Below are 13,675 nucleotides of genomic sequence, written 5' to 3' on the forward strand. Positions count from 1 at the left end.
GTCATAATGCCATTGGTCTTCAGGTTTCTAGAAGGATACTTCATTAAGTTGATAAAAGGCAGTTTAAAGGTCTCGATGAGCATACTAAATGGAGAAGGCAAGTGCTTGAAGATACATCGGTAATCACAGCGCCAAAAGGTCTGGATCATAATGCCGAGTTCATTCAAGTTGCTAGCCTCAAGAGCAGAATCAGTCTGTCGATCTAAAAACAGGTTTTCTACAACAATCCCTAACCAAGCTAGCAATAATGGTGATTTACTTTCCAAATGCAGTCTTCGAACAAATGGTTCCATAAATCTACACATATATTGACTAGAGTAGAAGAGATTTGAGTTCCGCTCAAACCTGGTTAAAAGCAGGGGACGTTCGGTTAAGACAGCTTTTGATAGCAGGCTCAATAACCTTAATGGGCCGAGAACAGAAAGGCCCAGCAGCGAAAAACCTAGTTTCACAGACGGGATCAGATTAGGGGTCACACGGCGGCCGGGTTGAGCGGATGTCTGATTCAAAGGCTCGAGCATCTCCGGTGAAGGGAGGGGATGTGATTGGGGGTTTGAAACAAGACTTGCGGCGTAAAAGAGGAACCCTGGGAGCTTGAAGTCTCTGGTACAGGAATTCGATACCAAGAAGAGGAAACCGTCGTACACCGTCGACATCTCCACCAGGCAAGGCGCATATGATGGTCGGGGATCTGCTCCTGCCATCACCATTACCTGGTTTAGTAGTTCCCCTTGGTGGATCAGAAAACCAGATCTGACAAAGTTTGGGGTTCCATAAAGCATCTCCGGGAAAGAGTTTTGAAGCGGTAGAGAGCTGTAGAGCTCCGACCAGCATCTGTCCTCTTTGGATTGTAGATCGGCTGTTGTATGCATGTCGGTGGGGAGGGATAGAGAGGGATAAAAGGGGAAAAAAAACTTCAACAAGACGAAAAAGAAAGCTAAACTACGAGAGCGAAAACAAGGGTTAGAGAATCGGGTTGAGTCCGGACGCCGGCAAAGTTTTCCTTTACCGGCGTCGGAGGAAGAGGGTTGCTGTTGAGGTTCCTCGATTATCGTGTTTGGGAGAGAAAAATCTCGAGTCTACCGTCGACGAATCTTTAAAACTCTCTATTGAGAGTCTTTGGGTAGATTTTTCTATGTTTTTGGAAAGATTTATATAAGCTATTAGAAAGTAAATATAAATATTTTATAGACTTATTCTCTTTAAATAATTTGGTTTGATCAATTGAATTCTCGTAATGAACAATTTACTACTAGCTAGTTTTGTTATAATATTGGTTGAGCATGCATGGACCTATATTTAAAAGCTTCAGCCAACATCCGTCTCTTTAGGATTCTCCTATTTTGTTTTTGTCTCACCTTGTGTTATGTGTAAAAAAAAAATCTCATGGAAAGAATCACCTACCAACAGATCTCAATATTTGCTGAAATTGAATACCTATGATTAATATATTCACCCAATCACCCCTCCCTAAAATTGGTAATATATATCATGATTCACGATGCGCACTTTATGCGTTTGGATAACTATATCATGATGATGGTATGAAACCCATCGTACAAAAGAAATTGCGTCTTTAATTTGGCCATGATATTAGCATGAAAAATTGAAACCCAACGTACAAAAGAAATTATGATGGTATTCGTATCGGCCGGGACTAAAATATCCGAATAGTTTTTTTTTTTCATATATATTACAGTACTTCGATGTAAAAAATATCATATACAAGTTTTAGATTCTATATTTTGTTTTTTGATGTGGATGTAACGTGAGAACAGCAAGAAAAGCAGAAAAAGTCAATCTTACAATTTATGTCAAACATAATTTTGATACGTTACGAAAAAAATAAGAAGAAGAAGAAATAGTACCAATTTTGTCAGTACCGACTTAGCTTTCATTATTTGTCGCGGCACTAAACCGAACGTTACCGTTTTTCAATTTCTTGGTAGTTTAGTTTCTCCAAAAGACAAACTTTTAATTAATACAATCATACATCATACGTACCAAATTAGGCAATTTAATCATTTGTTGGTATAATCAGCGAAAATAAATTTTACACGTTGAAGTTTATAATGAAAACTGAGATTTCGTCGCTTAATAATTAAAATAGATGAAATTTCAGGAAAAGTATTAAAAAATCATTAAAAAAAAAGAAGCTAATTGACACTATAATTTCGCAGTCACAGAATGAACAAGTTTCATCTATTTAGAACGGTAATACAACAAAAAGAGATTAAAAGCAATCTAATTAACAGCATGCGATCGAGACAAAAACCCACGCCTCTCTCGATTTTCTCGTATCATTACACAATAATTACATTTTACTTTTAATTGTTTGATTTGTCCTAACGCGTTATAAAAATAGAATAACTAACAAATGAGTTGTTTTTTTATATTACATGAAGAGAGAGTTACACACGTCAGCTTATCCGGTGACCGTCTGATAAGAGAGAGACGAGAATGTCGGCGAAAGCTCTGATAATGAACTTGTGTGTATCGGCGGCATTCAAAGAGAGGTAACTGAGCAACAGCTCGTGCAAGAACTCGTAACGGCGAAGATCTCCGGCGTTTGTGACGGCGTCGAGCATCTCCTGCATTGATCTCCTGAAGTCGTTGTAAGGGTCAGGGGATTGCACGTATTCTTTCACGGCCGTTCCTCCGGTGAGAAGCCTATTGGTACTAGTGGCAGTGTCGTAGTTATCGCGGCAGCGGAGATCCGGCGAGTCAGTGATTGAGTTGGAGCGACCAGGGGAAGAGAAGAAGAAGCGACGTGAGGCTAAAACGGCGGTTAAATCAGGAGGGGGAGAGCCGTCTTCAGGGGCAAAACCGTAGTTGTCAGAGTCATCGTATGAGGCGGAGGAGGAAGAAGAGTTAGCCGCGGTGGGGGTGGAGGCCGTGAACGTTGAAGAGGGTACAACGTCGTCGATGAGAGGCTTAGATAGGCGGCGTCCGGCAACGGAGAAGTCATCATAGAGGAGGTTGAAGTTGTTGATGAGAAGAAGGGGTGGACGGTTGGGCTCGTCGGAGGTGGCTTCGGACGATGGAGTTGAAGAAGGCTTGGTGAGATTTGATGGGAAGCAAAGATGGAAGTTTTTCCACATGACTCTTGGCATTGCTTCTTTTGTGTGTAGAGAGAAAGAGAGTGAGAGAATATGTATTGAGCAAGTGGATTAGCTAGGTGTCTTTATTTGTTTGATAGTAATATTGTATCATCCATGTACTTATTTATATGTACATATGCTTATATTATGTACCACCATCACACCATGTATGTATATAATGTTTATTATATATTTACATCATGCATCGTGCTTTGCTGTAAATCTTTGATTTTCACTCTTTATTATTCTTACTTATTTTGTTTGGATCAAATACAACGTATATTATTATTAACAGTAATCTTAACTTAACGTTTTTTTGTTTGTTCGTTTGAGGGTTGTTAGCACTTTGCCGGTTGCCACTTAGTACTAAATTCTAGCATACTAAATGATTAAAATTCCAAATTATGTCGGTATTAAAAGTAAAGATTTTTTTTTTCTTCTGATTAATAGATACTAGAATTGAACATTTAAATTTTCATTAATTAAAACAAAATTGAGAATTATACCCTTTTTGTCTTATAGTATACGTAAACAACTCAACAAGCGAAGCTCGGTGGTACGTAAAAACATGAAAAAGCGCCTACGCGTAAAGTTTTTGTCTTGTGGCTTAAATTTGTAAAAGGAAATAAGTTTATAAGATATTTATATGTTTTCCATGATCTATATAATAATAATCAGTAGTAGAATCCAAAACAGTGTACTGTTTTCTATTTATCTTTATACTTTTCACCTTTTTATATGAATGTAATGGCAATCTGGGGTGAGAGCAAAACCTTTATTTTTAGCAAAATAAATTTATTTTATTTAAGAAGTCAAGAGATTATATAAACCCTATATCAAAATTACCATGGAAGACGAATTATTGTCCTTGCAAATATATACAGCAAGGATCACGAGGAGGCAATGTTTGGACTAACCTAAAGTAGACATCTCATGACCAAAGACAAGAGAGAATCTCTCTGAGAGATCGATGTTTGTGCAAAGATACTGACTCACTTCTTCTCATTTCTCATCTTAACTAATCTTTGTTCTTTTCCCCTTTTCCATATCTATCTTTTGGACCGCTAATTATGTTTTCTTAGCAACCAATTAATTCACCGAATTATCATAATGACCGATTAGTTTCGGGATGAACTCGTTCTTCAAAAAGAATTATTCGGTAAGTTTATGTCTAAACAGAACACTAGCTAGCTAGACCAAAATTTATGATCGATCGAGTGGTCCGAATAGACTCTTTTAATTGCATTAAATATATTTAAGGTTACAAAATCTACCCAATGTTTTCTTTGGCCATCGCTACCCAACGTTTTCTTATTATATAAATTTAAAACGTAATTTCACATTATATTTTTCTCCATATATATCCGTGATGATTATTGATTTGTCACAAAATCAATTTCTCGTAAGGAAGATTCGAGAGAGTTTCTTTCTTTGTTTTTTTTTGGCAATTTTGTTGTCGTCAACATTTATTATTACTATAATATTGAAATTACATCCGCGTGAGAAATCTATATATGAATGCAGCCTTTCTTTCATCAACAATAATAATACTTAGATTTGATCAGTCTCTGTCGACGAGAACCTGCCAAATGTGGTGACTGATAAGTGACCTATCATACAACATTGCCCATGAATTAATGATTTATACAAATATTGATCTATTTATAGTAGATGAAACGGATGAGCATAATATGGTAAGTAATAAATGCTTGTAATACGAAAGGCATTTATGCCCTAATCATTGTTTGGTGTGTGTGTATAAATAAAAAGATGGTATGAAGATGTCAGAGATGATTGTACAGAAACTTTTAGCCCCACAAGTTGTCATTATCTTTGGAAGGTACATTGAGATCAATTTCTATTTTTGTATTATTTTGAAATCATCATATAGTTAAATTGGAATTATCACAAGAAGGAATCTCAAATGGGTGGTTGTTTTCTTGGGGTATCTATCTATATCTCTCTTTCAATCTCTGTCACACTCACACAGTGTTGTTACTATTGTAGGGACATGTTAAAACTTGTCGACAAAAGCTCCATTAATGGGAAACAATGATATCAAGATTCAAATCACATGATGTTCTCGAACTTGTGAAAGTTGTCGAGTGTGAACATCAGACTCACATAAAACTCCATTGTAGATCTTTGTCATAAAGACACAGTCACATTCATCACTATCGTTTTCAAACTCTCTCTAAATAGTAAATACTCCCTGATTGCAATATAACAACTTTGTGAATTGTGATGGACCCTCCCCATCCCTGTGAACCAATCTCGTTAGGGTCCGACTAAATTAACTGATCAGGTTAATTCTTCTAGTCAAAGTTATTTTTACGTTTTTTAGATGAAGACCGTGACTAAATTAATACTTCGAACAAAACTAAAGAGAGATGCAAAAATTAGGCCTTTAACGTTAACTATAATCCCATGAGAATGAAAAATAAAGACCCACCTAGGCCTTTTATAATCAGGCCCACTAAGGCCCAAGGATTGGATTGTGAAATTTGGGTATCTCTGGTTATTTGGCTCAAACCCTTAAATTCTCCTTCGCATCCTCCGAGGTTGAGTTCTTTAATCTTTGTCCTTCCTTCCCGAGACCGCTCCTTGGAGTGTGACGGCCGTTAGCTTCATTCCACCATTGTCGTATAGCAAAACTCGATGAGCAAGATATTGAATTAATCGTCGTCGTCGTGATCCTCTCAAACTAATCGGTGTCGAAGTCTCTGGAAATTTGTACGTTCTTCTCTCTCCTATTTTTTTTTGTGTTTCATCAGTTCCTCCTCCTCGGGTTTTGATAATGGATTCCGCGTGACTGATTTTGCAATTTCTTGCTTTCGAAACTCGCCTTTTTATGCATGCGTTTGGATTTGGATCTTCTCTTGACAATCTTGTCTTTGTTTGGCCTGATAAGAATTTGTGAGTATCGTAACACTGATCTTAAGGTATAGCAACAACTCTGTAGGTTATCTTGTTTGGCATGGGAACTGAGCTATATCAATGGTTTAATTGGTTGCATTGAAATGCCATATATGTTTCGTTTTAACACTCTCTTTGTATCGGGTGTGACACTCTTCTTTGTGTTTTGATGCTCTTCCAATTTGGTTGTTGTGATTTAGTTTTGTAGGTCTTATTATCATGGAATCCATGGACATTGATCAAAGTAACAGAGGTGGCTCGCCTCGTCTTGTTCTGAAACCAGTAGAGCCGTTGGGTTCTGGTGAAGGTTTACCGTATGCTCCTGAGAATTGGCCTAACCCTGGAGATACTTGGCATTGGAAGGTTGGACCGAGAGTAAGTGGTAAAGGCCACTTCAAGGATAGATACTTGTTTCCTCCTAAGCATCTTCCCGGTTTAAATACTGAAACATCGCCGAGAAACAAGGTTTTTAGGAGCAGGCTCTCACTCGAACGTTACATTCGTCAGACCTTCCCTGAAGCTGATGTTCCAAAGTTCTTTGCTTCTTTTAGCTGGAATATACCCTGCAAAGATGGTCAGTTTCAATCAACTCTATAGCGATTCCTATGTTTATCCTTTTGCTTCCTGAGTTATGCCTTATGCATGTTTCTGTTAGTTTTTAACTGTATCAATTACGTTTTATCATTCTGAAGTCTGAAAAAGTAGCTTTTTTTCTCTGTTTGGTAGGCATTATGCCTCAGAAGCAGGTTTCATTGCCAGTGTATAGCTCAGATGAAGATCCAATGCTTGATATTGTATGTGATGTTAAGGTTTGTAAGGCTGGTAATAAAAAATGTGCGAGCGTGATGCCACAGAGTGAAGACGAAACTTTACCCACTATGCCTTGTGATATTTGCTGCGGTGAACCTAAATTCTGCTCTGATTGCTGTTGCATCCTTTGCTGCAAATTTATTAGTTTGGAGCATGGAGGTTATAGCTATATCAAATGCGAAGCTTTGGTTTCCGAGGGTCATATATGTGGACATGTTGCTCATGTGGAGTGTGCTCTTCGAGCTTACATGGCTGGAACCGTTGGGGGCAGCATCGGGTTGGATGCTGAATACTACTGCAGGCGATGTGACGCCAAAAAGGACTTGGTTCCACATGTCAGCAAGTTCATAGTTATGTGTCAGACTGTAGAATATCAAGGCGACGTGGAGGAGATCCTGAATCTCGGTGCTAGTATCCTGCGAGGCTCACAAAGAGATAATGCTAAGGAATTATTAAACTGTATCGAATCAACAGTCATCAAGGTACATTATACTCTGTAAAATGTAATATTATTTACTACTAGATGTTCCTGTAACTAAAGCATAATTATTGCAGCTTAAATGTGGCACGAGCTTGGAAGATCTCCGGAATGATGTCGATAGATCAGCTATATGGACAGGTACAATTCCCTAATCACACTTTCTGATCATGTGTTGTAGTTGCTTTAATATTCATTTATAACATATTATGGTTATTCTGGTTGTAGATATCCCTGTCAGTGGAGAAGGCAAAGACAATAATAATACATTGCAAAGTTTACAGGACGTGACTCCAATTGGGCCGATACCATTCAATCATGATGCCGAGATGCACAAACTCGAGGAAGAAATTAATGAGGTTCTAATCGCGCTGAGAAAGGCTCAGGAATCTGAGTACCAAATTGCAGAAGGCAAACTTCATGCTCAGAAAGAATGTCTCGCTGATCTGTATAGGCTTCTTGAGAAGGAGAAGACAGAGCTGTCGAGGCGAGTATCAGGTGGAGATGTGAATAGCTTGATGACGATTGTGTTGAAGAGATTGGATCAGGTTAGAAAAGAAGTGACAAAGCTAAGAGAAATGGAAGAAGTGGCCAAGGGATTTGGTAGGACGCCTAGAGGAGTTCTTGAAGAGTACTTTCATTTGAGCATCGAGGACTAGGATTTAAATAAAAGGACATTTATATTCATTCACTCACAATTGTACATTCGGTAATGACGACGTTTGTCTGCAAAGTTTTGAATTTTTCGAACCAATTTATTCATAATCATTCTGCGAGTTACAGCGAATAGAGGGTTCAATGAAAAGATATTATTATCTTCAATAACGATATATATATATTCTTACAGAATCATTCAAAATGACAATTTGGGATTAAACAATTATGTTTATCATGATGTATACTTTAAGGTTATTTAGCTAATCCAATGGCGCTAAAGATATAACAAGTTCACATAACAATTGACGCTACTATAGAGCAAAGCATCCACACCATACGAAAGGCCTTAAAAGAAGAAACAACACCAAGGAGGGCCATGTAACTCTCCAAGCTTCATCTTCACTTTTCGTATTCATAAGAAAACCCCAGAATTCGAAAGATTAGAAATCTCAACGTGTTCAGGTAGATATAAAAAAAAGGGCCTTTTGATTGCTTGTTCACTCACCATGGTATGGTAGTAGCATTATCCACAAAAGAGTCAAGGGGGAGGGTCAACTCTGGCTTTGTAAGCCTCCTCATCGGCATCCTCCTCCTCCTCCTCCTCCTCCTCGTATTCCTCCTCCTCAAAAGCATCGGCATCCCCCTCATCATAGGAAAAATCATCATCGGAAAACTTAATAATGGCATCCTCCTCATCGGTATCCTCCTCATCATCGGCATCCTCCACATCGGCAAACTCCTTCTCGTATTCCTTATTCTCCGTGTATTTGGGGATAAAGAGCGGAATCTGCTTGAAAACAGCAATGAGTCAAAATTTCGGGAAAACTAATGGGAGGGGGTAAAAGAGAAGGATGGCTCTTAAATTACCCTGTCTGCATGTTCTTGACTAGAGAGATGCGTCATGAACTCATCAAAGCATGTGCCACTTAATCTATCGCACATATAGCAAACCCATTCGGCAGACTTATCCTCCTCAAGTGGCTGTGAATCTGCGGACGAAAGATCAAAAATAGTAGCTACTTCAGCAATTCAAAAAGAAGACAGAGAGAGAGAGAGAGAGAGAGAGAGAGACACCTGCCACTGCCAGAAAAGAGTTTTCCCAGAGGGACTTGGCAGCATCAGTGGAGGCGGGAGAATCAAATGGGAACGGACGGATAGTGTGGTATCCGGCAGCAACTATAAGCTGGAGAAGATAAGCGACCTTTGGTACTGGACGGGATATAACCATCATAGAAGCTGGAGGTGGATACTTCGGATAAGAGAAGAAGGCAGTATCAACCATGGTCTCGTGAGCTGTTTCATTCAGTAATCTCAGGTTCCAAACTAAAAGACTCTTTCTCTCTCTCTCTCTCTCTCTAATCCATCATCAAGAATGAGAAGAAGTAGAAGAAACTAACCGTAGGGGCCGTGGCAAATAGAGATTCCACTGGAAAAGACCTCTCCTAGGATGCCACGAGGGATCTTTGATAGTACGCCAGCCGCAGTGATGGTGATAGGTCCAGAATAGCCTAAGTTCCTCAAATTCCGTTTGATACACGAACCAACCCGACGAGCATCATATCCATCAGGAACCGGAAACCTCTTTATGTCCCAAAAGACGATTACTGGGGACTTAGCTATCTCCGTGTTTGGAGGAGGCTGAAGCTCCATCATCATTCAATATACCTTAAACCCTAAAAGCAAATTACCTGAGAGATAAGCAACTCGATATCGTCGACTATGGCCAGGGTTTCGAAACCCCTCTGATTCAAAGAATATATATACGTTTTAGGGTTAAGAATGGGCTTCGCTTAATGGGCCTACAATTTTGTATAGTTCGGTACAATGAAAATATTTTTTTATTACTTCAATAATCAAATTATTCTTTTACAGAATCATCATCATCCTTCACAAAATGACAATTTGGAATTAAAAACTTGGATCCATGGATTAGCTGAAAGTGATCTTAAATAGAACAAATAATACATTGTGATAAACATCAAGCAGAAGAGACATAACTGTTTCTTGTCTTGTCTTACTATGCAAGTTCGTACTGAGGAGTATTTGTGGTGGAAGCTTCACGGTTTTTAAGTCTCTGTCTTCGTTGAGCTCTTTTCTGTTTGCGAGTTTGCGTTTTGCCTCCTGCACCCTTCGAACTAATAACTGGCGCAGCAGGAATGCTGCTCTCTGTTGGCTCTGAACCACCAAATACAATGTCAAGCGCATTCTCTTCCACCATCTCGCCATCCTGAAAACAAGATTTCAGTAATGTAATATTGGAAACAAGTACCAGTCCTTTGTCTAAAATGATGCATAAAGCATTTGCAGAGGCTTAGTAGATAATAACTAAGTTTAGATACTACTCACCCGACTAGTTTGGAGCATTGGTTTAGTCTTTGAAGCATCAGATCCATTGGAGATGCCTCGATTTGGTAAGCCATTGTGGCTTTTCTGAGATTTGGTTTTATTGTCATCATCATAAGAAGAGGCAATTTCTGTGAAAGTGGTTCTTCTACGCCAACGCATTTGAGGTTTGTCTCCTTCATCACCGTAAACAGCTTCAGGGTAGAAATGTTTGGACATAAGTTGCCACCTCCAAGCTTCACCTTCATTGGACCTGAATAAGCTGCAGTTTGGAAAAAATGTCCACCAAATCAAGAGTCAGAACTTAGTAGAATCAGACTACAGATACATTGCATAATATAATCATCCAAACACTGTAAAAAGGTCACACAAGTCAATTTAACACAATAAGTCTCGAAAAGCGGGAGCTTACACATTGACGAGCTCTTTCTGCATCCGTGTTGCATCTTGGCTAAGGATACGATCAAGGTAAGTAACTGCAGTTTTCTTACTTGCTCTATCCCAAGCAACAACCAAAGCTGCAGCAGCCACTCCTGCGTGGAGGAGTTGAACAATGTGAGAAGACTAAGAGAAACCATTTTTTACTAGTTCCAAAGATTTGCAGCAAATAGTTAGTTTTACCAGCTGTAAGAGCAAGCCTCTCAAATCCTTTTGGCGCTTTCAACTTTTTTGTCACTACATAGAAACAACATCAGACCAGAAAGAGGAATCAAAAAGCTATGTATTAATTACAACAGAGTTATGTTACATATGATACAAAAGAGAGTAAAAGGAGGAGGAACCTTGCCAAGTTAAACCTCCACCAACACCAGAGGCAAAACCAGCAGTCCACAAAGCTTTGAGATGGCAAGAGAGAATAACAGTTTGCTCTTCGGGAGTGATCTTCTCCTGAAACAACAGAGAGTTAATAATAACATTTTTTTTGCCCAAATTTTTGAACAATTCAATTCAAATTCTCAAACTTTAATACTAAAATTCGAAAACAAAACCAATTCACTATAAATTCAGAGGAAACCTTAATCGAACACAAAGATACAATCTTTACTGAATTGAAAAATCTGTATCAATAATTTAAGATTTGATAAAAACTTGATTGCAAAAAAATATGAGAGATTGAACTTTTTGTTCTAGGGTTTTTAATTGAAAATGTAAAAGAGTAAACCTACCGGCTCGGGTTTTGTCGCGAGGTTATAGTAGAGCTGATTCAAAGCGGCCATAGCCATCTTTCTTCTTGATAAGATTCACAATTTTTTTTACTTCTTTCTTTCTTCTCTCTCTTTCTCTCTCTCTCTCTCTCTCTCTCTCTCTCTCTCTCTCTCTCTCTCTCTCTCTCTCTCTCTCTCTCTCTCTCATGTCCGCGTCGTGTCACTCCATCCATCGATCATGGAAGAACCGGTTCGAATCTGACATTTTCGGTCCGGTTCGGTTCCGTTTATTAAATTGTTTGACTTTTATATACCGACAATAACCACAGTTTATTTATCAAAATCTGAATGGATAATGAAACAAGTCTAAACCAAGTCCAAACCAAAGTTCTATATGATTTTCAATTGTTTTTCCTGTAATTGTAGTCGATACTTCTTTTAGGGTTCAATGGGTCTTACCTGTCATGTAAGAAATTGTGTTTTTTTTTCTAAATATACAAATGGTTTTGAAACAATTTTTTTTTTATAAAATCATAGTATATCTTAAGGTTCACTGAATTCAACATTTCTATATAGTTATGATAAAAAGTTGGACTTGTATAAAGTTAATCATGGAAATTAAAAATTTGGATAGTGGATAAGAACAATACACTCTTAAATCTGCTCACTCATTCTTTGACAGAAATAAAATAAAATTCATATGTACATTATCTATTTAGTTTCTTTTTTTTTTTCACCATACACAAAATTAAGTAATGGACCGATTGAAGTAACTAGTCTGGTACATCCTTAATCTAATGATAAATATGGATATAAAATAATTTTCGAAAATTATGTATGTTGGATGCTTTAGAAAGAAAGAGTAGCCAATAAATCTCATTTTTTTTAAAAACCAGTGATATAATAATACGTACATGATTTTGAGTCGAGTTTTCAAATTAATTGAAATACATAAACCAATAAACCTAGAGATGTAAAAAGGTGTATGTTAACATAAATAAATTGCTAATCGGAAGAAAAATAATAAAAAAAGGTAATCGGAATAACATAATCATGTATACAATAATTTTGGAAATTTTATGCATGTTGTCATGCTTTAGAAAATAGAAATATTCTAAATTGGAAAATTTTCTAAAGATATATCGATATACAATAATTTTGGAAATCTCGATATACAATAATTTTGGAAATATCGATATACAATAATTTTGGAAATTTGCATGTTGCCATGCTTTAGAAAATAGAAAGAAAGCGTAATGTCTAACTCTATATATATGCGGCGTTGGATTTCAAAACCCTATAGCTAGTAGTACTCTAGTCGATATCGAGATCCAACCAACTCTGCTTAGCTTATCCCTCTCTAGTAATCTCTCTTTACGGTTTTTTTGAATGATGCTTCCGCCTCCGCCTACGAAGGAGTCAGCTATGGCTGCAGTATCGGTCTATTGGGACATTAAGAGGTTTCCGGTTCCCGATGGCTATGATCCTCGTGAGGTGCGTCCCTGTATCAAACGGAATTTGAGGAAGCTAGGCTACTCTGGTCCTATCAACATCACTGCCGTTGGCGTACTTTCAAAGGTCCCTCGTGACATCCTTAAAGCGCTCTTTTCCAGTGGAATCTCTCTTCATAACGGCGGCTCACACGGTTTCAGATCCTTGCTTCGACTTGTCTTTGGTTGTTATATTGATAACCCTCCTCCAGCTAATATAATGGTCATATCCCGCCCTGTATCTAAAGTATATGACATGCTGAGCTACCTCAAAGAAGATGGATATAACACAATGTTTCCTTTTGACGCCTCCACTGATGATGCAAAGTCCATCTCGGAAAACTCTCTTCTGTCACGTGTGTGTTCTCTCTCTCTCAAGATCATACGGTTGAACCTGCCTCCTGGGTTTGTGCTGTCTGCCGGGGTATTACTGGCCCATGCTTCGACAATTTCATCAAGCATCTCTCTAGTCCAGAACATAAATCCAGGGCAAGCATCCTAAGCCAACTAATTTTGTCAATGTCTTAACTTATATCCTTTCTTTGTTTTGTACATAGTCCTAAATATGTTTTACATGATCAGCGATGTATTTATCTAAATTTTAATACTAAATTTCTTTGCCCAAATTTTTTTAACAATTCAATTCAAATTCTCAAACTTTAATACTAAAATTCGAACAAAATCAATTCACTAAAAATTCAGAGGAAACCTTAATCGAACTAGCTAGAATTCTAA

At 37.9% G+C, this 13,675-nt stretch overlaps 4 protein-coding genes and 1 pseudogene across 7 annotated transcripts; 2 read left to right on the forward strand and 3 right to left on the reverse strand.

Moving 5' to 3' along the window:
* Positions 1–2,172: 2,172 nt before the first annotated feature.
* Positions 2,173–3,194, reverse strand: LOC104754688 (transcription repressor OFP12 pseudogene; annotated as a pseudogene). The gene has a single exon (XR_015586993.1). The product of XR_015586993.1 is annotated as a transcription repressor OFP12 pseudogene (transcript).
* Positions 3,195–5,630: 2,436 nt separating this feature from the next.
* On the forward strand, positions 5,631–8,127 carry LOC104754689 (uncharacterized). 3 transcript variants are annotated; one of them, XM_010476934.2, is made up of 6 exons: positions 5,653–5,834; positions 6,013–6,043; positions 6,218–6,591; positions 6,744–7,309; positions 7,383–7,446; positions 7,534–8,127. In XM_010476934.2, the coding sequence occupies exons 3-6, from the start codon at positions 6,237–6,239 to the stop codon at positions 7,962–7,964; spliced, it is 1,416 nt and encodes a 471-aa protein (XP_010475236.2). In that variant the 5' UTR covers positions 5,653–5,834; positions 6,013–6,043; positions 6,218–6,236; the 3' UTR covers positions 7,965–8,127. The 3 variants fall into 3 exon arrangements, with proteins under 3 accessions (XP_010475234.2, XP_010475237.2, XP_010475236.2); XM_010476932.2 differs by lacking the exon at positions 6,013–6,043 and having other exon boundaries at positions 5,631–5,834; XM_010476935.2 differs by lacking the exon at positions 6,013–6,043 and having other exon boundaries at positions 5,651–5,834; positions 6,226–6,591.
* On the reverse strand, positions 8,095–9,689 carry LOC147923249 (uncharacterized). The gene is made up of 5 exons (XM_087495716.1): positions 9,360–9,689; positions 9,037–9,255; positions 8,830–8,951; positions 8,468–8,749; positions 8,095–8,364 (listed from the first exon to the last, which is right to left on the reverse strand). Exons 1-4 carry the CDS (start codon positions 9,616–9,618, stop codon positions 8,501–8,503), a joined length of 849 nt encoding a protein of 282 aa, XP_087351842.1. The 5' UTR covers positions 9,619–9,689; the 3' UTR covers positions 8,095–8,364; positions 8,468–8,500.
* A 93-nt stretch (positions 9,690–9,782) lies between these two features.
* LOC104754690 (uncharacterized) lies at positions 9,783–11,729 on the reverse strand. The gene is made up of 6 exons (XM_010476936.3): positions 11,472–11,729; positions 11,088–11,193; positions 10,927–10,980; positions 10,718–10,838; positions 10,309–10,567; positions 9,783–10,189 (listed from the first exon to the last, which is right to left on the reverse strand). The coding sequence occupies exons 1-6, from the start codon at positions 11,526–11,528 to the stop codon at positions 9,980–9,982; spliced, it is 807 nt and encodes a 268-aa protein (XP_010475238.1). The 5' UTR covers positions 11,529–11,729; the 3' UTR covers positions 9,783–9,979.
* A 1,146-nt stretch (positions 11,730–12,875) lies between these two features.
* On the forward strand, positions 12,876–13,442 carry LOC147923250 (uncharacterized). The gene has a single exon (XM_087495168.1). It carries the CDS (start codon positions 12,876–12,878, stop codon positions 13,440–13,442), a length of 567 nt encoding a protein of 188 aa, XP_087351294.1.
* The last annotated feature ends 233 nt before the right edge of the window (positions 13,443–13,675 follow it).

The sequence above is a fragment of the Camelina sativa genome, chromosome 17 (genome assembly GCF_030686135.1).
Source record: "Camelina sativa cultivar CO46 ecotype springtype chromosome 17, ASM3068613v1".
In the NCBI taxonomy this organism is placed as follows: domain Eukaryota; kingdom Viridiplantae; phylum Streptophyta; class Magnoliopsida; order Brassicales; family Brassicaceae; genus Camelina; species Camelina sativa.